Source organism: Leiobunum rupestre, chromosome 9 (assembly GCF_980474605.1).
Source record: "Leiobunum rupestre chromosome 9, qqLeiRupe1.1.hap1, whole genome shotgun sequence".
NCBI lineage: Eukaryota > Metazoa > Arthropoda > Arachnida > Opiliones > Sclerosomatidae > Leiobunum > Leiobunum rupestre.
In genome coordinates, this window is record NC_143392.1 from 27,816,505 (window position 1) to 27,841,893 (window position 25,389).

Here is a 25,389-nt window from a genome sequence, read left to right on the forward strand (position 1 = left end):
GGCCGCTCTCTACCATTGGGCTAGGTAGGGCTAAGCCCTAGGGCGTCTCCCCGGAGGGGCGCCGTCTGGCCCTTAATTTTTTTAAAACAGTACATTCTTCTTAAAAACACTGTTAAACACATACTATAAAAAATATATAAAAGGGCACCTAATATAATTAGCCCAGGGGCGCCTGAAAGGTAAAGACGGCCCTGTCACTATTTACTTATAATTTAGCGCTTTGGGCAACTTTTAAAATTTAAAAAAGGTTATCGATTTCCCTTTAAAGGTTGTAGGAACAAAATCAAAAGTTAATTTTCTAACACGCGCTATAACTTGTTTTTAATGTATCGAGCTCCTTAATCTTAAATTCGTTCTTTCTCTCTATAAGCTTGTTCCAAAAATTCCGCCTGAACAAAAATCAACACACTAGTATAATACGCGATATAATAAGACGGCTTCCATTCCTGTTATGAAAGTTTTTACACGTGTATTAATTTCACGTAAAGTGTAGCCGATGCCACCGCCGCCGTATTTTACATAACTCCCCAAGATTAGGCTTAGAGCTTTAGAAGGGCCAAGGATATCTCGATCGAGAGGATCGGTAGCTCTTTATGTATTTTGGAGATCGGGGCCCACAAGATGGTCATGTGACCATTTTAGTGACCTTTGACGATTTTCGACTTGAAATCTACATGCTTTAAATTCAGACCGACTTGGTTGAAAATTATATTTTTAGTTAGTGCTGATCATTTCCGACCTACGTTTAAGGTTGCATTTAGAAGTTTTAATTTTAAGTGGTAATTCTGGCCAATTCGCGGGACACCACAACCCGCGTACTCACTATCGCGATATTTGAATAGGCCTTTCTATAAAGTAACATTGACCTTCTTGTTTAGATGTATCGGACGCGTCACTCGTGACGTTTCATTATGATAGCCAATAGACGCTAGCATAAACTCTATTTTTGTCCTATTCAACTTGTTAAAACGTTCCACGTGCGTCTTGATATTTTAGCGTCCAGGGGCTCGAGCGATTTCGCGCGTACTCCCTGAATAAAAAAAAATGCACGAGCCTTTTACGCTAAAATCATAGACATTAGAATAAGAATAACTTCTATCTCTATGGCTAAAATATTGAAGAAGGATGATAAAATACGCGAAAAAGTAGATTAGTCCATAATTAAAAGGGATAATATAGCTAAATCCTAAACAAATTTGAAGAAATTAAAAAACTTACTACTAACTCGTACCCAATAGGTCTTCGAGCAAAAAACGTGAAACTCGGATCAAATAGATCTTCGAGTAATAAACTAAATTAAAATTAATTAATTTTTTTTTAATTTTAATTTAGTTTATTACTCGAAGATCTATTTGATCCGAGTTTCGCGTTTTTTGCTCGAAGACCTATTGGGTACGAGTTAGTAGTAAGTTTTTTAATTTCTTCAAATTTGTTTAGGATTTAGCTATATTATCCCTTTTAATTATGGACTAATCTACTTTTTCGCGTATTTTATCATCCTTCTCACAGTCCGTAGGTGGTTTCTTCTAACTTAAAATATTAAAGAGCGCGTGGCATATTTTAACAAGTTGAACAAGACACGAATTAAAATTCGACGAGTCACCCTTTTTATAAAGATCTAACCTTCAAAACTGAACTGAACTCCTACGTTTCTCGTGACGAAAGCGATTCATTAAAACAAGTTCAACAAGCGTAATGACTTTATAGAAAGGCTTATTATGTACCAATTCAAGATTCAGAATACAAGCGAAATCTGACTACCAATATTTGATCTACGACCATGGAAACATCTACGAACTGTGTTCATTATCTGGATACTTTCAGCCTGCCTTTTAGGGCACCGCACGTTGGTTATACAGGGTGCTGGCTATGCCACGTTATGCTATCTTGACTATTGTTAGATAAGGTATTGGCTAAGCTATGTTCAGTGGCGTAGCTAGAATGGGTGACACCCGGGGCGCACATCATGGTGAGCTACTTACTAGTCTGTAGTTCGTGTAAGTTTTTACCTCTCCGAGGTGACAATTGTGCATTGTTTTAGTACATCTAACTCGCTGTTGTAGCTACTTAATTTATATTATTCTGAATAAATTAAACTCTGTTGTTTTTTAATTAAAATTAAAATTTTATACCGGGCGGGATTGAACCGGGATTACGTTTTTAGTAAATAACTCTGAAGTGGGGAGGTATATCTTTAAGGGTCATCTCGAGAAATTAATACCGCTAGGGACAATTCTTCCGAGGAGAGGTATATTTTTACTTGCCAACTTTTTTTTTCACAGTCGGGTGTCACCCCCAAATATACATTGATAAAATTGATTTTTCACTGGATGAATAACAAGGTGATTAGGATCGTTGTTAATGCACTAGGTTGTTGAGAAAGTGCTGCTTTTGATAAAAATTTCTTTTAGGTTGTTATAGTGTGCTTATCAAGATAATGTACAAGGTGAATGAAATATTGCTTCTAATGAACAGGGTGATTTATTGATATAGCCAGAGAGTGTAAAGATTATGAGAGGCGTCTCTTCCTATTCCCGTAACGTTAAAATTTCGTACAAGATTTTGAGAGCGCGCGCCCATAGGAGAGGTTACGATACTATCCGACACACGATGTCGCTACTGGAAAATTTTTAAATTTTGTAAACATCCGGAAAGTTTTTCATCAGTCATGGCTGTTAAACATAGTTGAATTATGCTAATTTAAAATTAATAAAATTCAATTTCATGAAAAATAAAGAAACGTAAGTACAAGAAAGCGGACTATTTATAATATTTTGATACTAAAAGAATTATTTGTTTGATTAACCAAGGAAATTCATTGGAAATTTTATAAAATGGCCGAGGCTTAACGAGAACAGAGCGTTATAAATTAAAAAATACGAGGAAACATTGAAGTTGGTAAAATGAGATTAATGTTGTATTTTTAACAGTTTCCTATCTAATCTTTTCTGGGTTTTCATGTATTCATGGTTGAGATCTTGTTTCTTAAGGGAACTATGTATGCAGAATTCTATGAAAAAAGATATCATGTTTTGGTATGCAGTTGCACATGGAGAATCTTCATTAGCTTTAAAATATTTCTTGTCAATTCTTTGAATGATGAATCTCTCCAAACGTCCTTTAATATTTGTCATGTGCGATAAAAGCTTAAAACTGGTGTGAAATACTTAATTCATTTGTCTCCGCTACAAATTTAAAGAAACTATCAGTTGGTACGATGAGGCTGCTGAGCAGCTGATAGAAGAATTCTTTGCTGTTTTGAAAGCTTTAAAGTAAAAGAGCAGATTTGTTGGGTCTACAATTGGATTGTCTTTTTTGAGTTGACTTATGCAAGAAGAGCATTGAAGGTTTGAGTAGCAGCGGTGAATTAGATATCCTGAAATGTAACTAAGAACATTTTGTTTTAGCAGGTTTGGACTTCCAATAGAATTTCAAAATTCTAAGTCTTCATCGGAACATTGTCCCTGGCTTTGCGAGACTACAAGATTTTCAAAATTAGAATCCGGTGGTTTCAAGAGATTATTCACAGAGGCCGCCCTGTATGCAGCTCAAAATTGTTGTGGATTGGGATGATCACGGACTCACGGTTGCCTCCTTTCTGTCTTATAGATCCAAGAAAATTATCTACAAAATCTTGGCTAATCCTGTCCTTTAATAAAAACTTAAAACCAAAATTATCCTTTAGATCTTCCCAGAGGAGTAGCAAGGCTTGAATTGAAATTACCATTTTCTGAAATTTCCAATGGTGTAGAGTCATTAAGGCTGAAAATTGTTGGCACAGCGGATGGTGTGAGCCTATTTTTAGTTATAATATTCATGAAACTGGCATCAATGAAATGATTCGCGCAAATTATATGGTTAACGTGTAAATATTCCGTAGTTTTATTTGTAAGCCCATCATTATTTACATATTTCAGCCACAAAATAGAACTAAACTTTATATTAAGTTAATATGCCAATAAGCCTATCTAATGAAAATGCGAATTTACCAGTCTTTTTCCTTTGGAAACTTAAAAAAGATAAATAAGGATTTCTTGTTTTCGATATTTTACAATTTAAAACAAAAGAATATACCCCAGACCTACTAAATTATTTAAAAACCTTGTAAAACTAGCATTAAAAATCTGGAAAGTTTTTGCGTCTCTTTTAAACCTAACATCGAAACGCACGCGCTGTGAGAACGGCGCCACTGGTGGCGCCATCGCTCTTACGGTAGTAGTGGACATTTTTGGGAAAAAAAAGTTAGTACGCTTTTTTGAAAGAGAGACGCCTCTCATAATCTTTACACTCTCTGATATAGCGTTGTAATTATTTTCTGTGGTTAAGTTACTCTTCGTTTGTTAAGAATTGGTGCCCTGAATGTATTAAAGTACAGGGTGGTTGCTATTTTGTTGAAATTTACACTTAGGTGGTTATTGTGCGCTTATTACTTTAATCATAAGTCTATATATTGTTTCATAAGTTTGTCACTTGGGGAATATTTTACTGAGAGCTAGTAACGGAGTAACGTCATCACAAGAAGAAAATCTCCCCTAGCGAGGCGCTGACAAGGGCTACGTGTGACGCGTTAGCAAGCGGACGTACCATTCAAAATATATTTCATACCTCGGAGGAATTGTGTGTATCTAAATGTCCGTGACATCTTGTTTTATATACTGAAGTATTCATGTACGGCATTTGCCCACCAGATGGTGCCAGGCGAAAACTAAAAAAAAATTTGAAAAAGTAGGCGGTAACCTCGTAAATTGTGTACTTCTGTCTTATCGACTTTATTACCTTCAGTTTAGTCCCAGTAATTAAACACTGCCATCTCGCAAAGAAGACCAATGAGTTTACAAGTCGGTTTCTGATCAATTAAATTCTGATTAAAGGAAAATCTCTGATGAAGTTTTATGATAATTCTTCGGTGTGCCCTTGACTCTCTTTACGTTTATCTGTTAGATGTCTCTTATGAAAATGATTATATCTTTAAAGGTCGCAACAGAGATCTACTCTAATTTATGGAGATAAACGTTGGTAATTGTTTGTTTCGCTTGGTAGGCTTATCTTGAAAGGAAGGTCTTTGCGGAACTGGCGTCTCTTATCATAGCAAAATATATAAGTAGATTAGGTTGACCGAATTTTGACAATTGATATTTTTTAATACTTTCTTGCTTCTTTTCTAGACATATTCAAGTGTTTAGCAAACTGTAAATCCGGGAAAAAATGAAATTTCATTTCAGTTTAGGTTAATAATGTTTAAAACTAATTATCATTTTTGAATCGCCGCGCTATATTCAACTGTATAGCGCCGTCTAACGAGTCTTTTCGGAAACAAAGAGAGGAAACCTTTTCTAAGAAAAAGTTTTAGTTTTGATGTCAGGGTCGCGTAGTTTCTGGGGGCAGGTACTGCTCCATTAAAATCGAATTTATCGAAGAAACCACATATCGTAACAAATTTATTGATTTTGTTAAAACTCTACCGGAAAATTGGACACAGACCTAATTACTTGGTGGAGCCTGGCGCTGTAGCGCTAAATGTTACGCGTGTTGTGTAACTGTACTCTGGGGAAAATATTTAACCGGTCCTTCCACAATCATTTGCGGCACATTTTATCTCAGTTCGATTTCGGTCGCTCTAGTTCGAACGTCAGTAGCTTTGGTTCTACTAACTCAGTTTTTAATAACATTTTAAAGATGTCTTCCTACACTCTAGTTGAGAGAGGAAATCCAAATTCTTTGGACTACAGGCTATTTTATAGTAAGAAATTGATGGATCTTTTAAATACAGAAATAGAAAAAACAATCTTGGCATTAGGGATGTAATCTAATTCATCAATTTCAGAGGATGAGAATGGCCCTATTTCTCCATTTCATGACATTCCCATGTTCTCTGATGCGAAGAAAAAAATCTACAACATGGTTGTTGAAGTACCAAGGTGGACCAATGCTAAGATGGAGGTTTGTACTTCAAATTTACCTTCCTGCAAAAAGCTAATTAAATTGATTTTTGCGTATTTGATCTGTCAGATTGCCACAAAAGAAGCTTTAAATCCCATTAAACAAGATGTTAAAAAGGGAAAGTTACGATTTGTTCATAACTGCTTTCCCCATCATGGTTACATTTGGAATTATGGTGCTATTCCTCAAGTAATTCTGGGAATTTTCCAATAAATTCAAGTTCAATTAAATAAAAGGGAATTTTTTAGACCTGGGAAAATCCAGCTTACATTGACGAGTCTACCGGTTGTATGGGTGACAATGACCCAATTGATGTTTGCGAAATTGGCTACAAAGTAAGGCAATGTTTTTAGATTTTTTATAGGCTTTTTATATTATTAACATTTTTGAAAGGCCTTGTATTTATTGTTAATTTTCTTTAATTTAATGGAATTAGATTGCTAAAAGAGGCGAAATTCTACAAGTGAAAGTATTGGGAACCTTTGCTTTAATCGATGAGGGAGAAACAGATTGGAAAATATTAGCAATTGACGTGAATGATCCTTTAGCTAATGATCTAAATGGTAATTTTATTTAAATTCGAACTCAAATAACATTTGCATATGTGATAAATATTCAAATATTCTTATAGATATTGAGGATGTTGAAAAACATCTACCAGGTTTTTTGAAGGTATTTTAACTTTTGAATATTTAAATATGTAGTCTTGTACAGATTCAAATTGAAATATATTTTTAAACGTGATCTTCAGGCTACTCACGAATGGTTTAAAATCTATAAAATTCCTGACGGAAAACCTGAAAATAAGTTTGCATTTGATGGTGAAGCTAAAAATCGGGTAAAATCAATAAAATCGGAAGAAAAATTCATAAAATAAATAAGAAATTTAATTATAAATAGGATTTTGCCGAAAACGTGATCGAAGAAACTCATAAGCATTGGAAGGAGTTGATTACTGGAAATTCTGACAAAAAGGAATTGGACATGTAAGTTTTGTATCTCGTATTAATAGTTAATTTTTTTTCAACATTTTGTTTGAAATTCTACTATTTTCATATACTATAGTACCAACGTCAGTGTCGAAGATTCCCCTTCTAAGAAAGAACAAAGTTCTTGTCAATCTATTATAGATAGTGTTCCTGCTCCAGAAACATCTGGCTCTATCGACCCAATCGGTAATTATTTAATATAAAAGCTATATTATTTTGTGATAAAGCTTATCTTTTTATTACAGTTGATAAATGGCATTTCATTAACTTGAAATGAATTTTGAATTAATTGAAAGAAATACTGTGTCCACCATTTTGTTCAGCGATGTTTTTTACTTTTTTTACGCTCTTAAATAAAAATAAAATCAAGAGAAATATTTTGCACTTGAAATAGAATCATTTCATGTAGTAGCATAATATATTTAACATAAAAATGGTTAATAAAGTATATTTACATTGATTAGAATTTCGTTATTGGCAATATTTTGTTTTCCTAAAAGTTGGCTTACATCTCCAAAGAAGGAACACGTTTTAGGGTTAACTTAAATTCAGTTGTTATATAAAAACAATTGAACATAAATTTGCCCAGAAGCCTAAATATCTGGGCAAAGTACCTGATTGTGGTGGAACAGGTTTTTTTAGCCTATAAAACGTATTTTGTAACTGAAAAATGAAACAACAAAACGCACTTTCTTTGGCTAAGGTTTTATTGGCCTCTGAAGATTAAACCTTGGTTTGCGCGGTTGCGTGACAAAGAATTGTTTACGTTAGAGAATGTAATGGTCATTACAAGCGGTCAAGAATTCTTTTGAACACTAGTTTCCATGGCAACAAAGTTTGAGTTTCCAATGACTCGTACTTATTGATTTTTGTGACCTTGATGACTGAGCCGAAGCTTAAGTAGAGGATTCCATACCCTTTATTAACCACCTAAGAAGTTTTGTATTTGCCCACTCGGCTGGAATGTGTCTGTACCACGTCGAAGACTTTTGCGTTTCGCGAAATGACGCACCCGTTTTATTTTAAAATGCCGCTTGAAGGAAACGAATTTCGTAAATTTCGGCCTTCCGAAACATTTGTTTTAATATGAATTTGATTATTAGGTACGTATAGCGTAATTTGGTATATGGTGTTCCTGCAAGTTGCATGGTAAAATATCTTCAATTTCGTGATTTTCTTCAGTCCTTTATGGCGGACGAGAGACTCGAACTGTTCATTGAGACACTGACGGGAACAGCCTTCGAACTCCAAGTATCACCTTTGGAAACCGTCATGTCCATCAAGGCCAAAATTCAGCATTTGGAAGGTACTCAACTTCGTTTTTTTTTCCACAGCCAAAAAATAGTTGTTTTCAACTCTAATTATAATATTTAGGAATTCCTGTCTCGCAACAACATCTAATTTGGCGTTCCCAAGAGCTTGAAAACGATTTTTCCCTGCAAGATTGCCGCATTCAGGATGGTTCCACACTCAAATTGGTTTTGGGTATGCGTGGCGGACCTATCAATACTCGAAAGGGTATCAGTTGTTTTTTTGTTACTATTCATTCGTAGTTTTCTTCTATTTTTAAAATTCTTTTATAATCATAAGCCATGGACGCTAAGAATTGCGTCTACACCATGGCTGAGCTTTTCGAAACAGAAAGGTACGATGATTTTAGTTATTAATGTTTTGCCATTTTGTAAGTAAATTTACCAAAACAGGCCGGATGTATTGGATGGTCGTCCCTTGACCGTTGTGGTATTACGCGATGGCGATAAAGTTCATTGGTACACTGTAATAGAAGAGGACGGGAGCCCTCCTTTATCTCGGTGTCCAAGGTCAGTCTTCATTGTTTACAGCAATTGATAAGTGACTAAGTGTATGGCATTGTAATATAGTTGTGAATCCGAAGCGGAGTCTTTGGAAAGAGAACCGAGCGCTGGCCGTCAACTTGAGAATCAGTTATTACAACAAAAGGTGCTTCTCTTGCAAAGACGTCTAAAGAGTATGGGTTTAGGGAAAAAGGTACTCGTCTTTCACTTAGATCATCAACACTTCGTATTACTAATTTAATAGTTTTAATATTAGTCCAAAAAGAAAAAGACAAAGGCCGCGTCTCCTTCTGTATTACATCGTGGAAGTCCGTATGAACATAGTTTTCTTCCACCAATATCCCAAGGTTCTCTACCTCATTTGAAAAAGTCGCTGTTTCCTGGGACTGCTAGTCACAAGAATTCACCCATGCCATCAGAACGGTTACCATCTATTAATTCGGCTGGTAGTTCGGTTATTGAAATTGCCGACCGAGATTCCGTTTCCAGTAAGAACTTATCGGGTAAACGCAACACTCGAATTGGTGTTTCCACTCATAATTCCGCCACCGCTCGGTCAGCTCTCGGACAACAGTGCTGCTGTTGTTGTTGTTCCGGTTGTTCGTGTGATCGAAAAGCATGTTTCGTTGGTAACATACGTAGAAGGGGTTCCATCTCGTCACCAGTAGAAAAGACACTGGTCAAGGCTCAGTCGGACGTGTCCGTCGACGAGGAAGGGCTAGAAGGACGATGCGGTTCTTCTTTCAAGCCTACCACCCTGACGGCCGTAAAAATCAAAGATTCGTATCGGTTCTCGTCCGTTGCGGGTACTCCGTCTACCGCTTACTTGCACCTTTCCGAACTAGATAAATGGATGGAGAATAGACCCAAAACCACGCCATCGAAATGTGACGACATTTATCGTCCACTAGACAGTCACCATCAGCCCAAAATTAATCATAAACACCAAGCTCACAATGTACATTTGCACAGTCATCATCATTACAAGAACTTTATCTTTGGAAAGTCTGTCCACGAAGTTGGTTGTAGGAACCAAACGTTGAGCAGAGTCTCGAGTCCTGGAGCTATCGTGGCCGCTGGTGTTAGAGGTACTTGCGCGTTTTCTCCCTACTTCACTCCAGTTTAAAGTTATGTAATAATTTTTTGTAGGTTTCAAAAGCTCAAAAAATAGAAGTACAAATGGTAACTCTACTGGTTCAAAAACGGTAAGGACTAAAATTTTTTTGGAAATCAACATCATGGAATGTATCACGAATTCGACTCATTTAAAGGGAGATAAATTTGAGGAAAATGAGAGAGTTCCTTCCGCGGCTTCGAAACTTCCGCCGATAAAGATCAAAAAGAAGAGTAAAAGATGTACTTGGTGTAACAAGAAAACCGGACTGGCTACTAGCTACAATTGCCGGTAAGTATAGTATATTAGCCAAAACCCCTAAATTTACTCAGTTAATGTTTATTCAAAAGACGCTCGTAACACAAGAGTGTACTTTTCTCTTTATGTTAAGGTGCGGAAAAAACTTTTGCGCTACTCATCGTTATCCAGAGGTTCATCATTGCTCTCACGATTTTAAAACCGAAGGTCGAAGACTTCTTCAGCTCAGCAATCCTGTGATAACTGCACCAAAGTTGCCTAAAATTTGATTATTTTAGTATAACCTGAACTTTGGTAATTTAGAACCTTATAAGCGGTAGAATTTATTTCTTTGACAATTACCAAAGAGGCACTTTGGGGTGACAGACAGAGCTCTCCAGTAGCTTCCACTGTACAACGATCTTGACCTCTAACCATTTTTTCGGTCAAGTTTGAACATTTTCCGTTTTAAGGGTTTTGGTCATTTTAAAAATAAAGTTTAAATTAATTTTTCAGCTAATTTTTGAAAGTTTTAAGTATCTTTGTATTTTCATGTCATGCTTTTTTAAATTTTTTAAAACTTTAAAGCTCAAAATAAAAGTTGGTATCGTTGAGGTACCATTTCTAATTACCTAAATTACAGACTATTATTATTCAAATTATTTTATGCGTAATGTATTCGAATTCGGGAGCATTTTATCTAGTAGTGGGATCATACTGTATCAGGTAAATCCTCCTATAATTTTCCCTGCCGCACTGCCCGTAAGCGGCGTTAGGCAAAAAAGAAATCAATCGTCCATTTTTACGCGCATTTTAGTGGTGTGACTTGTGTCTCGCCGCATTTCGCTCTGAACACTTATAACGGTAGATTTAGATTAATCGCATTATTTTTGTAGTATTTATTCGCGTTATTACTGCAACATAAAAGTTTATTTAGTGGTAAGTGTTTTAAAAGTATTATATCATTCTAATTCCAGTATTTGAATATTATGAACAATCGCGTTAGGCCTAACGAGCGGCTCTTATTTTCCAAGGCTTAGGTCTAACTTGGCAAACAAAGAAATATTAGGCTTACATTAACGATTTGTTTCCCACTTTTTGCGCCGGTTACCTTTTTTTATTAATTATAAAGTTATTTAATTTAGTTTTCGAACATAGAAAACAATTAGTTGGTTCCTTCAATTTCTTAGGAAACTTTATTAAATTTCAAAATTGTTCGCCTATCACATTGTTATATTTTTAATACTGATAGTCTTAATATACAAATATTAAGATGGCGGGAGATGATGAAGAAGGATTTGTGATTCGAATTCGTGGATTGCCTTGGTCAGCTACAAAAGAAGAAATACTTAAATTTTTCACTGGTAAAGATAACTGTTAATAGTTTTAATGATTATAATAAAATAATCAATGTGTTTGGTAGTGTGTAAAATTAAAAGTGGAGTGGATGGAATACATATGACCTTGTCCAGAGAGGGTAGACCTAGTGGAGAATGCTACGTTGAGCTTGAAACAGATGAAGATATGCAAAAAGGCTTGGACAAACACAATGAGCACATGGGTCATCGTTATATCGAAGGTATAATAAACAGTGTGTACATCATTTTGATAAGGGTAATTCATTAAGTGATTCTATTCTAGTATTTAAATCTAAGAGAAGCGAAATGGAATGGGTAGTTAAAAGGAGTGGTGCTCATCAAGAAGATTCCCTCAACGATGGATGCATAAGGTTACGCGGTTTACCTTTTGGTTGTTCCAAAGAGGAAATTGCACAATTTTTCTCAGGTAAGCCCATTTATCAAGCGCGGAATGACTAACTTTTAAATTTTCAAGTTTAAAGTTAATAAATCTTTAATGTAAATATTTTTTGCGGAATATTTTTAAATACTAGTTTTAATTAAATATTTAAAAGTATTGCGGAGCCTATGGGGCACGTAAAAAATTAAGCTGTAAGAGTTGAGTGTTATACATGTGTATTTTTTTCTCTTTTTCGTCTACCTGATGTTTGTTTATTGGGCTGGATTTTGATTAAAGGGTTGGAGATTGTTCCCAATGGGATAACACTACCCACCGACTACCAGGGGAGAAGCACTGGGGAGGCTTTTGTCCAGTTTGCCTCACGGGAAATAGCGGAAAATGCGATGGGGAAACACAAGGAAAAAATTGGGCACAGGTGGGAATCTTTACCAAAGGGCTTCAGGCGGGAATCCGTCGAAAAGGGCCTGCGTTGTATCTCTTTGTTTTTTATTTGTTATCTCTTAACAACAAAAAATATTTTATTTATTCTTAAGAATGGGATGAGGTAATAGAAGGGTGAGTATAAGAGTAAAGAATTAACTTGCTATAAATCTTAAGCGAGGGAAATTGATAAATGAGGGTCTGAGACTTTTACTTAAAATAACGATATCTAAATTTACTGCGACTTAAAATAATAAAAATACTCTTAAATTGGGAATTTGTTGGGTGAACTTGTAGGGTTATGCAGAGTTAAATGATTCTACAAGGGACGTTTAAATGGAAAGAAAATAAAATCATCGGATTAAATTATACTCGTAATTATACCCACTCTTCATTCAAAAGTATCTGTCCCTAATTCTACCGCTCTATTTTTAAAAACAATTCTGTAGTTAGGCAAATTTCCTCATTCATTGACTAATTAACCCTGTCACCGTCGGATGTTTTTTGGTATTATAGATATATAGAGATTTTTAAAAGTAGTCTACAAGAAGTCAGAGCTGCCCTTGGCATGGGTGTTTCGAAAATGCGACAAATGGGTTCATCCAGACCTAGTCCTTATGATCGTAATGTAGATAGGTTTGGTGGACCCACCGGGCGGTACGGTAGCATGTCAAGAGGAGGAAGAAATTTCAGAGGTTATTTAATATTAAACCTTTCTTAATGATGGGAAATTGACAGATGGAATTATACTATAGGGATGATGAATGACGATGATTACGGTAATTACGGAGGAAGTGGAAACTTTGGAGTCGGAAATTTTGGGAGAGGTGGTGGAATGAGAGGAAACACCATGAACTCATGTACTTCATTTAGTAGTAAAAGCATCTTGTTTAATAGTTATTAACCTTATCTTTCTTTGTATTTTGTTAGTTGGAAATAGAAATATGGGAGGTGGTTCCATGGGAAACAATAGGTTTAACGGAGGAGGAGGAGGAGGAGGTGGTGGTGGTGGGGGAGGTTTTTCAGGCAATAATCGTCCATTTAACAATAGCGGCCACTTTGTACATATGCGAGGGTTGCCCTTTAGGGCCATTGAACAAGATGTGTTTGACGTAAGACTGAATTTTGAGATAATGTGTCGATTTATGAGATAGTTTACTTTATTTTAATTTTTCTCCGCTTAACGCAGTTTTTCAGGCCCATTAATCCTATCAATGTACATATCCTGTACGAAAATGGTGGAAGACCCTCCGGGGAAGCTGATGTTGAGTTTGCTTCTCACGAAGAAGCCGTCAAGGCAATGAGCAAAGATAAATCACACATGCGTAAGTTTTTTCTTCAAATAAGTAATTGGTTTTATTGAAGTGGTGTTTTTTTCATGTAGAGCATCGTTATATCGAATTATTCTTAAATTCCACACCAAATCCCATGGGAGGGGGTGGTGTTGGAGGAAGTGGTTTAGGAAATATGAATTCTGGAAATGGCGGAACCGGAATGATGGGCAATCCTGGAAACAATAGCTTTGGAGGAAATATGAACTCTGGCAATGGAGGCACAGGAATGGGCGGTGGCGGAATGGGTGGATTTGGTAGTAACCAGATGGGCAACAGTTTTGGAAATACAACAGGGAGAATGGGTGGTAAGTGCTCTTCGCAAGTGATAATTAGACATGTGCTACTCCAATTTATTTTAAGAACCTGTACTGAACTCAAAAACCCTTTTTTAGCCAAACTTTTGCTTTAAAATGCGAATAGCAGATGTAAATTTAAAATTTCTTGATATATTCTAATGGCATTGACATGGTGACATTAAGCTCGAATTAATTAAACACTGGAATATCCCACAAACTTATAACAAAAAAGAGTAACAAACTGATATGCTTAATATCAATGTATGATAATAATAATTGATAAGTGTATTAATTATTGAACAGGAATATCCCACAAACCCAAACTGCTATGGTTTAACAGAACAAAATGGTTGTTTGACCTTTTTAGGCTTTTTTTCATACTTGCAGTTTTCGCCATAGCCATTAGTTTTCTAATTGAAACTGATAGTTATTATGACAATTGCTTTTTTCATCAGCACTTTATCGCTAGGTTTTATTAATCCCAAATTTTAAAACTACTTAAAAGCAGAATCTTTTGGTACATGATACTTGAGTTGATTCAGTCTGAAAATCATACTCGCACTTGGCTAGTAATCTTTTTTTCAATGAATTTAATTAAATTTTGAATTTTATCTTTTCAGTTGGAGGTATGACTGGCCTTGGCATGGGCAGTATGAGCGGTGGAGGCATGGGAGGGATGGGAAACATGAATTCTGGGGGAGGGGGAGGAGGAATGGGGAACAATCCTGGTAACAATTTCTATGGCGGCGGTGGAACAGGAATGGGCGGAAATTTTGGAGGAGGCAGCGGTGGAACAGGTGGCCCGATGGGAAATCCAGGAATGGGGAATATGGGCATGGGCCAAATGATGGGTGTACCCGATTTTACCAACTTTTAGAACTTGACGCGGGTAAACCCATTCTGGTCAATTTTAATCATCTCCATTAAAAAATCAACAAACATCATCCATCTAGTACAACATTTTTGTATCATTACCTACATTGAATTTGTCAATTTTTAAATATTATAATGAAAATATTTGTCATTGCCATACACATTCCCAGCATTATTTCACTGTTAAAATAATGGTTTCTTTAAATAAAAAAAGCAGTACCAGTCAATAGATAGGATAATTTATCTATACATTTTTATGCTGAAGTAAGAATGCCATCTTAATAGGCTTTGTATTGTGTGTATATTTTTTTCCCATTTTAAGGCAAATAAAATTGTCAATATTGAATACTAATCAATTTATTTCTTTTTGCAATGATTTCATGAAATATTTTTCTAATTATCATTGTAACTGTACTCTGCTCAGTGGCGTAGGCCGGGGGGGTTTCCGGGTCAAGACCCCCCCTCCCTTGGGCCTACCTTTGACTACTAAATATCCACCAATTCTCGACCCCACTCTTAACATTCACATAGTTAACGAATTTCTTGCTACGCCACTGTGCCTTTTAGCCTTACCCCATAACATTGCTTGAAATCAAAATCAAGGAAGTACCTTGTTTTCATTAAAGGGGGATTACCATTGTACCTTGTTTTCATTAAAGGGGGATTATCATTGTACCTTGTTTTCATTAAAGGGGGATTATCATTGTACCTTGTTTTCATTAAAGGGGGATTACCATTGTACCTTGTTTTCATTAAAGGGGGAATATCATTGTACCTTGTTTTCATTAAAGGGGGATTACCATTGTACCTTCTTTTCATTAAAGGGGGAATATCATTGTACCTTATTTTTCATTAAAGGGGGAATATCATGGTACCTTGTTTCAATAAAGGGGGAATATCATGGTACCTTGTTTCACTAAAGGGGTAATATCATTCTACCTTATTTTCACTAAAGGGGGAATATCATTCTACCTGGTTTTCTCTAAAGGGGGAATATCATTGTACCCATTAAGGTTCGTAAATGACCTGTTATATAGTTCAAATATGATTTAGTTGCACGATGTGAATGTAACTTCTATGTTCTATTAAACTATATAATTATTTGTTAATTATGAGTTTTACTCTTAGTAATTCAGATAACATAATAATAATAATAATCGTATAGTTTCACATAGCTTCTCTACTCCATATTTATATGCCCTACCTAAGTTGCATAAGAAAGACCACCCGATGCAACCGATTGTATCAGCAAGAAATGGACCGTGTAATCGATTGTCCAGATATCTGGTTAACATTTTTAACCCGCTAATCGAAACCTATAATAGAAGGCTCAAGAATTCTACCCAATTGGTAGAGGACATTAAAAACATCGAACTTGAACCCACTGACAAATTAATAAGTTTTGATGTGGTAAGCTTGTTCCCCAGTGTCCCGGTCACCGAGGTGTTAAGTGTTAAAAATTAGATTAGAACAGGAGAGGACTAAATTAGACATAGACACTTTAATAGAACTCACACAAATATGCTTAGAATTCAACTGTTTTTCTTTTAATAATAAATTATATAAACAAACTCGGGGCCTAAGTATGGGCAGTAGTTTATCTCCGTTCCTAGCGGAAATATATATGGAAGACATCGAAGAAAAAATATTCTCCAAAAAAAGAAAAACCTGAAATATAAAATGGTGGAAAAGATATGTGGACGACATATTAGCCATAATAAAAGATACTAGAGACTATAGTAATGACCTATTAGAATTTATAAATTCTATCGACCCATCAAATATTAAATTTACAATGGAAAAAGAAATTAATGGAAACCTCCCCTTTCTAGACGTATTATTAAATCGAAATACCGATGAAAAGAAAGTTATTTTTTCTATTTATCAGAAAGAAATGCATTGGGGCAGGTATTTAAATTATATGTCTGAACATAGTAGAAATGTAAAAATTGGAATAGTAAAAGGGTTAAAATCTAGAATAGAGAATATTTCTGATCAACCAATCTTAGATAAAAACAAGATTAAAATTCAATTTTTAAAATCAGCCTATCCAGAAAAAATAATTGATGACGTTTTTAACAACAACATTGTAAAGAATAACAAGAATGATATAGACACTAGGGAAAAAAAAGATTTAAAAAAAGTGTTGGTGTTACCCTACATAAAACATAAATCAGAAATATTGAATAGACTATTAAAAAGTAAATTCGATATAAAATTAATTAGCAAAAAGAATAAAACCCTAAAAAATGAACTAAGGAAATTTAAACCAAAAACTAAAAAATTGGATAAAAAAGGAGTAGTGTATAAAATTAAATGTAAAACTTGTGGAGGGACATATATTGGGGAAACCCAAAGGTCTATAGAAATTAGATTAAAAGAACACCAATACGCGTGTAAGAAAAAAGATAGTTTGAATGGCATCGCAAAACATTTGATTGAAACAGATTTTAAACATACAATAGATTGGGATAACCCTGAACTAGTTTATTTGGAGCTTGATTATTTTAGGCGGAAATTCATAGAGGGGGTTTTTATCAATAGTACCGGGGAAGGGGGGCTAAACTTGGAGGAGGGGAACAGTGAGGCGAAACTATGGGGAATATTAACGAATGTTAAAAAATAATTTTTGGTATCAGTTGTAAATAATACGTATTGTCGGGACGTTCTCTGTATATTTTGTAATTAGTGTGCCTGACGAAGACCGCGAGGACGGTTGAAAGCTTGCCACGGCTTTTTGATTTTAATAAAAAGTTTTTTACCCATGAGACTTTTTCGAAACTGTTTTCTTTATTAATAATTACCATGGACGTACTAGGTTTTCAAATTAACATAATAATACCCACAATTCCCAAGTGCAATTTATCGCGTCAAAAGACGGGGATGGATATTTGCTTTTAATGATTCGATTTTCATAAGGAAAACGCCCCCCGATTCTGAGCCCTATTTCGATAACTCGGTTCATTTACTTCTGCTAAAATTAAATAATCATAAATTTAAAAAAAAATGTCCCATGATTATTTCATAGAAATCGGAAAACAAACTAGAACGCTTAATCGAATGGATGACAAGGCACCGATTAGATTCTTGGCTAAAACGACAGTAACGCCATCTGCGCTGCCTCTAGAGGCGCGCTCGCGCGTAACTTGGTTAAATGTTTTTCCCCGCCCCATTGAAATTAATGTAAAGTTGGCGATAATTAAACGTTAATTAACCTACCAAATGATATAAGAAATATTCCACTGACAATTTTTCCCGTTTATATGAACTTAAATGTAATATAAAATCGTCTTGAAAAATCGTTTATCGCTTTATAACATTCAAAAATAATATTTTCCCCGCACCATGTAGATAACCGAACATCTGCTCGTCTAGGTAAAGTTTGTGTTGTCAACGCGCGTATTAGAAAGCTAAATGAGATTTTAGGAAAGTAGGTTGTAATTCGGAATGATATTATTACTTTTCACAAATTTTGTCATCAGTGAATTATAAATATTACTTGAAATAAGTTTCAAGGTTTATTTAACTTTTCATCCATTGGTTCGTTCAGAATGTATCTTTAAAGTAGACGAAAAGTTTAAGGCGCTGAATCTTGCCCAGTCCTAAGCCTCGGTTTAATCTACTGCGTATTTTGAAACGGAAAAACCCGTTTACTATCGTTAAATCTTAGTTAAATGATGGCGAACGCTCCTTGTAATAAGAAACAAATAACGAAATACGTTCTAAGCTTATTTAACGGCAAAAATTCCACGTATTTCGTTATTTGTTTCGTATTAAAAATATCATACATATGTATTACATACATATGTAACAAAATTACTCATAAGTATGCCTCTATATAACATCTCTGTAGACTGTATTAAAAATTTCAATGAGACCTTGTTTCTCAGCCACCAAAGAAATCACGAACGAACGACGCGCAAAACCGGTTTTAACTTCCTTCCCTCCCCGTCAAACCAAGTTTGACGAAAAAGCCGTCTTCGATTGGAAAGTGACGTCAATTACGTCATATCCTGTGAACAAGGTCTCATTGAGAAGACGTTCTTTCTGGCACACTTATGAGTAATTATGTTACATATGGTACATACAATACTAACGTAGATATTCGCGATAAACCATTACTGTGCACCGGTTTCCCCCATAACCATTGCTCGTAAAACAACTATTTCTAACAGATATGTTTTTGTTTGAGTAATTACTCCTAAAATATTTAGTTACGGAATTTTGAACCATTCTTCATTTTTTATTTAAAAAAACTAGCTTTCTATGGGTACGTTCAACAACTAGGAAACGGAGTCAACGGTGGCAGCGTTGGAGCCATAGAAATCTCATAGGTAACTAGAATGCTGCCGTGTAACTGGCAAATGGGCCAAACGCCGTGGCAGACGATAGCCAGATCGCAGCCAATCAGAGCTCAAAGAGTGGTTCTGCCAAGAATTTAATGTCACCAGAGAGAATGACGTCACCTATCTCCCGCTATAGTAGCGGATCCAAGGAGGATTATATCCTCCTTGGCGGAACCACTCTCCGGCCTCTCATTGGCTGAAGGTTCAAGGCGAACTGGCGTCAAGCTCGGCCGTAGGCGGCAGCATTCTAGTTACCTATGAGATTTCTATGGTTGGAGCGTTGAAAGTTGTTGAACGACTTTTAGAACTTCCGGTATTGACGTCACGATGCTCAACGGTTGAGGAAAAAACTCAACGCCTAGGGGAGACGTTGTAAGTACGTTAAGTGCGCTAAAAGGTCGTCTGCAGAAGCGTCTGATCAATTTTGCCAACCTAACGCTACTCTTTTGTTAAACCGGGATTTTGAATGTAACTCCAATATATCATCCTCTATTTCATCGTCATTAACGAAAATTATAGAGGCAAGCTTCCTTTTCCTTTCCATGACTTTTGAATACGACGCCCAAAAAAATTCAACAATCCAACGCATCCCCCGTTCAACAAATAAATTCTCAACGCTGAAGCGTTGAATTTATTTTGCCGTTCAACAACTGATGACGTCACGATACCCACCGTTGAAGCGTTGAGTTTTTTTTAAGATTACGTTGAATGAACGTTACCTAGTTGTTGAACGTACCCTATGATTTGAAAGAAACGCGTTTTCTAGTGCGTTCTTATAGCGATTGGAAATTATGGTAAAAAGAAAACTATTTCTAACACTAACCTGTGAAAAGATATGTTTTCTTTTGAGTATGTACTCTTACACGATTTGATTACGCAGTTTTGAGCCATTCTTCAACTTTAATTAAACAAAAGTTACTTTAAAGATTTTAAAAAAACCGCGTTAGCGTCGAGCTAAAGTCGACCATTTAATTTTAGGCGAAATAGAGTGTTAGTTCACCAGTTTGGCACCAATGGCGTAACTTTCGTTGACAGCCAAACGAAAAGCATGGGCCAAAGGCAGGGTTTTTTAAAAGTTCTAATCGGACCCCACGACAAAATTTCAAAAATCGTTCTAGTTTGTTATCCGATTTCTATGGATTATTTTGAAATATTTAAGAATTAATTAAAAGGCTAAAAAAAAATAATAAATTGAATTGACACCAAGGTAACATTTTAATCTGTTAGCGTTTGCAAATAAACCATGTAATGTATTTACTATTTAGATAAGTATGTAATTGTAAATAAAATATTTTAAACTCCAGGAAGTATCAGCCTTTTAATTAATTCTTAAATAAAATTAAATAACCTTGTCCAGACTTGGAATTAGCGGGAGTCTTGGGGCCAATGGCTCTTAATAAAAATCAGTGGGCTCTTAAAATAAATCATTCGAACGGGGGTTGCGAGCCACCAGGGCTCTCAATTTAATTAAAAAATATTTATTAAACATTTTAAGGAAATTTCTGGAACATGATTTGTACGCCGTTTTTGAAACTCTGTTTTCCTACCCTATACGAGAGCGTGATCTAGCCGAGGGGCTAACCCATAGAAATCTCATAGGTAACTAGAATGCTGCCGCCTACGGCCGAGCTTGACGCCAGTTCGCCTTGAACCTTCAGCCAATGAGAGGCCGTAGAGTGGTTCCGCCAAGGAGGATAATAATCCTCCTTGAATCCGCTACTATAGCGGGAGATAGATGACGTCATTCTCTCTGGTGACATTAAATTCTTGGCAGAACCACTCTTTGAGCTCTGATTGGCTGAGATCTGGCTATCGTCTGCCACGGCGTTTGGCCCATTTGCCAGTTACACGGCAGCATTCTAGTTACCTATGAGATTTCTATGGGCTAACCACTCTTAGAAAGTCTGTACACCGATTACGCTTGATTACGCTTAGATTAGCATTGCCAAAGGCAGGGACTTCAAAGATTACGCGTAATCCCATTAGTACAGTCAAAGGTACGGCTCTGTACACCGATTACGCTGAGTGATCAGCCCCTCGGATCTAGCGTTACAAATGATTATGTGTGATATTATGATATACTTGCTTGTGATATTATGATATACTTGCTTGTTTTAAAGTTAATAAATGTTATGTAAGTAACGTAACCAATTTTTATTTTCCTATTTTCCCTACCTAATTTTAAATTTTTCCCCCAATTCTCCCCCCCCCCCCCCCCCCCCCTGGGCCAGTGGCTCTCAATAAAAATAAACTTAAGGGGGTCTACACTTTTCTCTACCACTGCCAACTTAGATCCGTGTCCTCGGTTGAACGATATTGGTATGATCGTATCTCAGTTGTCCGTACAGTACGATCACGTAAAAAATTGTATAATATTCTAAATCTGTTCAGAATGTAAAAGAAATGTAGGCTGAATTTGAATATTTTAAAATGTCTTTAATTTTTGCACGAAAAAGCTTGCTATATTATTCTAAGTTAAATCTCCATTCACATACGAACTTCTTCCGGACCTTAAGGACTGGAAATCTTCCTTTTTTTCGTAAGCCTGGGCTAATCAACGCAACTAGCGAAAATGGAGATGTAAATATTAAGCCTACAGCTTCTAATAACGTTTTGACTAGGAATTTCCAAAAATTTGGCCATCAAAGGTCATGGAAATATCCAAAACTTAGTCCTATATCGCGGGTTTATTATGGCATGATAATGTTGCTTATGATATATCCCTTGTTAGACTGGAAATGGTATGCAGAAAGGTTAGTCAAAATATTTCCTTAATGAACTATATATGTTGATTACTGTACTTATGCTTGGATCTAATGAAGGATACCTGAAAAATATAAGAAATATTTCCGCGTTGATGCCTTAACGTACGCCCACGAAACCTTTGGAACTGTCAATGCTAAGGAAGTAGAAAGTGAAGAGACTGAAAGTAAAGAAACTGCTCCTGCAAAGAAAAAGAAAGATCAACCTGGGTTTCATGACCGAAAAGTAAAAAAATATATATATTTTAAACTTTTATTCTAGTTTTATTTCAAATATTACAGATTATTGAATATGAAAACCGTATGAGAGCTTATTCTACACCAGATAAAATATTTCGCTACTTTGCCACATTGAGGGTACAAAATGAACACGGGGAATATGATATCTTCATGACACCGGAAGACTTCCTTCGTTCACTTACACCTGGAATAAAACAGCCTGAAGGTTTTGGCTTAGATCAGTACAAAAGACTCGAAATTAGGGTAAATTCCGCGTCAAGTCCCCTATTTTAACTATCATCTACCTAAATGGAATCTTGCGTCCTTTCAAATAACCACTAATAACTATGGTGTCTTTTGGGTTTTTGCTATCAGAGTGATTCCTTTATGTCGGGACGCAAAATAATGGCTGAACACGATAACAGAAAAGGCTTTGAAGCCGATTCTTCAGTGGGTCTCTTTTACTAACACTTTTTTTCTTTTCTATTGCATGATCCTATCTAACAGTTACTAATACGCTTGGATTTCTTTTCTATTTTAAATGAAAACGAATTATTATGATTTTCACTAATTCCCAAAACCCTAATTCCGTTATATATGTAATAAATAAATTTATTTTTTTAACCACATTTTCAGGGTTCTAAGGGAATTAAAAAAATTCTCTCTGAAAATAGTATTTTTTACAAGCTTGGAGCTTCTGGATTGATTAATTTCTCTGATTATATTTTCCTCCTCACAATTCTTTCGGGTATGAAATTTTATTTCTATTGTAAAAAAAATTGGTTGGGATTTAGTGATCATACGGGGTGACATTTGAGTCGGGGTCTGGGAGAGAAAAAACTGGAAAAACTGGGTCAGGTCGGGGGTTTTTTGAAATTTTAATTTTTACAAAAGTAGCCCATCTAATTAAAAGTAAAACCAAAAACGAAATCAAAACAGTGGCGAATGAGAGGTGAGCCTGGCGAGTGGACCTTTGTACCTTCGAATGAGAGAATAGGCTGGCTTGCCACCCCCCTTTCCCCGCTTTGGTTGTATTTAAGCGCTCTTCAGGCTTTTTTCTTATTTTTTTAGATTTGGAAAACCATGGAAACCGGACCAAAAAAAACCCCAGACCTGGGGATCCCTGACTTACAGCGTCTGGGGTCAGGGTCCCCATATGATCACAATTGGGATTGACCTAACCACCCAACCCCTACTAATTATTAATAATAACAATGCTAATTGCAATAAGTACGCCTTTTTATTACAGCTTCTAGAAGACATTTTGAAATTGCCTTCAGAATGTTTGACCTAAACGGAGATGGGAATGTTGACTACGAAGAATTTGAAATGGTTTGTTTTCCTACTATTGAAAATGAGAGAATACTTGATAATATTTGTTTTTTATCAGGTTCAGACTATAATCCGCAATCAAACCAGCATAGGAATGAGGCACAGAGATCATGGTAACACCGGTAATATTTATAAAGGCGTTAGCAGCGCTCTGGCCACTTATTTCTTTGGAGAAAAACTTGATCAAAAACTCACCGTGGAAAAGTTTTTGGACTTTCAAAAACAACTACAAACGGAAATCTTAACTTTGGAGGTGTTTGTTTTATCGTATTTAATAGTACTCTGAGAGTCTTGGTTTTTGGGTTTAGAGTCCTGGAAAATTGGACTTGCTTGGGTCCTTAAATAATATGGTTCCAGTTGAGTCTTATTCGAGTCCAAAAAGTTTGTTGGTTTACCCATTTTCAGCTTGAAGTTACTCAAATTAGTCTAAAAACCCGGAATAGAGTAAGTAAGTAAAAATAAAGGTTAGCCACATGATTGCCATCAAACAAACTGTGTACTAAAATAGCTACTGTAGCGCCATTCCGGGAATTTAAATTTATCGCACAAGGGGAATAATGGACTCGTCAGGATTTTTTTCTACTGGCTCGAGTCCACTTCGAGTAATTTTTAGGTCTTGGCAAAGGACTCGGGTACCCATTCGAGCCTTAGAAAAAACGGGTTTAGAGTCTGAGTACCCGCACAGGCCTAGTATTTAATTGAAAAATGAGATTAAAAGTCCTGAAATTTTTTTGTTTCGCAGTTCAGAAGAAAAGAACCCAATGATGAAAACATGATTAGAGAAATAGATTTTGCTGATTTATTATTAACTTATGCCGGGCTGTCTGATAAGAAGCAATTAAAAATGATGAAACGCGTCAGAAAGAGATTTAAAGGCCACAGTGAAGGAATAACATTGGATGATTATCTTCAATTTTTTCACTTTCTCAACAATATTAATGATGTTGATACTGCATTAACCTTTTATCATATTGCCGGGGCTTCTATCGATCCTCGTAAATATTCTTTGATTCTTAGGTTTAAAATGTGTTTTCGTCAAGAATTTAATGTAGAATCGTTTATTTTAGCAACCTTAAAACATGTTGCAAGAACAGTGGCCCACGTAGAACTCAGAGACCATGTTATTGACGTTGTTTTCACTTTATTTGATGAAAACTGTATGTATTTTCATAGTTTTTGTAGGAAAATCACTAGTTACAGTTTATTTTCGATTCCAGTGGATGGTCAACTTAGCAATAAGGAGTTTGTGAATATGATGAAAGAACGTTTGCAAAGAGGCCTTGAAAAACCCAAAGATACCGGTTTTGTAAAACTGATTAATTCCATGTGGAAATGCGCAATGTTGAAAAAACCGGTTCTTCTGGACGTGTGATAATAATCTCATTCACCATTTCTTAACTAACATTTCCCTCTCCTCCTTAAAGAGTATATTTCAAAATAAGATTGTTACATTTACGCTTTTATAGATTTTGCCTTTAAATCATTGTTTTTTTTTGTAAATACTAAGTTATTTATGATGAGCCATCTTATTCAATGCTAATAGATTATTGTAAACATCTGCTGTTATTAAATTATGAAAAATTTCAATTCATTTCAATAGTAACTTCAGGTTTACATAAATATGGAAATTTAAATTCATTGGTAAGATCTCAGCACTATTTTATGTAACAAAACCAGGCAGAGTTGCCACAGTTTTTCCACAATCAAACTCTGACTTTTCCAGATTTTCCCTGACTTATTTTGTGTCAAGATTTTGTATTTTTTTACCAATATTTTAGTAAAAGTTTCCTATTTTCCACCTAAAATAAATTCCCTAATTTTTAAACCTATATTTATCCAGCTGTTCCAGATACCATAGGAAACTGGCAACCCTGGCAGGTACCCAGATTTGAAAAAAATTATAGATTTTAAAAATATAATTGAATACCCTCAAAACTAGTATAAAAATTTTAAAA

The 25,389-nt window shown here is 35.6% G+C and overlaps 4 protein-coding genes and 1 long non-coding RNA gene across 6 annotated transcripts; all 5 read left to right on the top strand.

Moving 5' to 3' along the window:
• Positions 1-2,856: 2,856 nt before the first annotated feature.
• On the top strand, positions 2,857-3,674 carry LOC149927046 (uncharacterized). The gene is made up of 2 exons (XR_016474013.1): positions 2,857-3,347; positions 3,411-3,674. It is a non-coding gene; the product is annotated as an uncharacterized LOC149927046 (long non-coding RNA).
• Positions 3,675-5,295: 1,621 nt separating this feature from the next.
• Positions 5,296-7,313, top strand: Nurf-38 (Inorganic pyrophosphatase Nurf-38). The gene is made up of 10 exons (XM_090158124.1): positions 5,296-5,740; positions 5,825-5,940; positions 6,010-6,129; positions 6,189-6,275; positions 6,377-6,503; positions 6,572-6,612; positions 6,692-6,778; positions 6,841-6,926; positions 7,006-7,115; positions 7,175-7,313. The coding sequence occupies exons 1-10, from the start codon at positions 5,518-5,520 to the stop codon at positions 7,204-7,206; spliced, it is 1,029 nt and encodes a 342-aa protein (XP_090014250.1). The 5' UTR covers positions 5,296-5,517; the 3' UTR covers positions 7,207-7,313.
• Positions 7,314-7,612: 299 nt separating this feature from the next.
• LOC149927048 (AN1-type zinc finger protein 4-like) lies at positions 7,613-10,643 on the top strand. Its single transcript, XM_090158494.1, has 10 exons — positions 7,613-8,032; positions 8,112-8,235; positions 8,304-8,447; positions 8,520-8,574; positions 8,633-8,749; positions 8,810-8,936; positions 9,000-9,831; positions 9,893-9,948; positions 10,015-10,148; positions 10,249-10,643. The coding sequence occupies exons 2-10, from the start codon at positions 8,118-8,120 to the stop codon at positions 10,382-10,384; spliced, it is 1,719 nt and encodes a 572-aa protein (XP_090014620.1). The 5' UTR covers positions 7,613-8,032; positions 8,112-8,117; the 3' UTR covers positions 10,385-10,643.
• Positions 10,644-10,890: 247 nt separating this feature from the next.
• Positions 10,891-15,081, top strand: LOC149927049 (heterogeneous nuclear ribonucleoprotein F-like). Its single transcript, XM_090158477.1, has 11 exons — positions 10,891-11,033; positions 11,368-11,458; positions 11,518-11,673; positions 11,736-11,879; positions 12,129-12,267; positions 12,789-12,967; positions 13,028-13,132; positions 13,203-13,384; positions 13,462-13,597; positions 13,657-13,911; positions 14,523-15,081. The coding sequence occupies exons 2-11, from the start codon at positions 11,368-11,370 to the stop codon at positions 14,777-14,779; spliced, it is 1,644 nt and encodes a 547-aa protein (XP_090014603.1). The 5' UTR covers positions 10,891-11,033; the 3' UTR covers positions 14,780-15,081.
• Positions 15,082-21,452: 6,371 nt separating this feature from the next.
• On the top strand, positions 21,453-25,021 carry MICU1 (Mitochondrial calcium uptake 1). Of its 2 annotated transcripts, XM_090158965.1 has the most exons (10): positions 21,453-21,874; positions 21,944-22,109; positions 22,166-22,366; positions 22,478-22,552; positions 22,739-22,850; positions 23,352-23,434; positions 23,493-23,687; positions 24,177-24,429; positions 24,502-24,591; positions 24,652-25,021. In XM_090158965.1, exons 1-10 carry the CDS (start codon positions 21,552-21,554, stop codon positions 24,804-24,806), a joined length of 1,653 nt encoding a protein of 550 aa, XP_090015091.1. In that variant the 5' UTR covers positions 21,453-21,551; the 3' UTR covers positions 24,807-25,021. The 2 variants fall into 2 exon arrangements, with proteins under 2 accessions (XP_090015091.1, XP_090015092.1); XM_090158966.1 differs by lacking the exon at positions 22,478-22,552 and having other exon boundaries at positions 21,455-21,874.
• The last annotated feature ends 368 nt before the right edge of the window (positions 25,022-25,389 follow it).

Bases quoted from the DNA above. Each gene is read 5' to 3' on its own strand.
- Nurf-38 (XM_090158124.1), top strand. From the start codon at position 5,518: ATGTTACGCGTGTTGTGTAACTGTACTCTGGGGAAAATATTTAACCGG. The intron at 6,130-6,188 runs GTAATTCTGGGA...GGAATTTTTTAG, and splicing joins ATTATGGTGCTATTCCTCAA to ACCTGGGAAAATCCAGCTTA. The intron at 6,779-6,840 runs GTAAAATCAATA...AATTATAAATAG, and splicing joins ATGGTGAAGCTAAAAATCGG to GATTTTGCCGAAAACGTGAT.
- LOC149927049 (XM_090158477.1), top strand. From the start codon at position 11,368: ATGGCGGGAGATGATGAAGAAGGATTTGTGATTCGAATTCGTGGATTG. The intron at 11,459-11,517 runs GTAAAGATAACT...TGTGTTTGGTAG, and splicing joins AATACTTAAATTTTTCACTG to TGTGTAAAATTAAAAGTGGA. The intron at 13,912-14,522 runs GTAAGTGCTCTT...TTATCTTTTCAG, and splicing joins TACAACAGGGAGAATGGGTG to TTGGAGGTATGACTGGCCTT.
- MICU1 (XM_090158965.1), top strand. From the start codon at position 21,552: ATGTCTTTAATTTTTGCACGAAAAAGCTTGCTATATTATTCTAAGTTA. The intron at 21,875-21,943 runs GTTAGTCAAAAT...GATCTAATGAAG, and splicing joins TGGAAATGGTATGCAGAAAG to GATACCTGAAAAATATAAGA. The intron at 23,688-24,176 runs GTGTTTGTTTTA...TTTGTTTCGCAG, and splicing joins CGGAAATCTTAACTTTGGAG to TTCAGAAGAAAAGAACCCAA.
- LOC149927048 (XM_090158494.1), top strand. From the start codon at position 8,118: ATGGCGGACGAGAGACTCGAACTGTTCATTGAGACACTGACGGGAACA. The intron at 8,575-8,632 runs GTACGATGATTT...TTACCAAAACAG, and splicing joins GAGCTTTTCGAAACAGAAAG to GCCGGATGTATTGGATGGTC. The intron at 8,937-8,999 runs GTACTCGTCTTT...TTTTAATATTAG, and splicing joins GTATGGGTTTAGGGAAAAAG to TCCAAAAAGAAAAAGACAAA.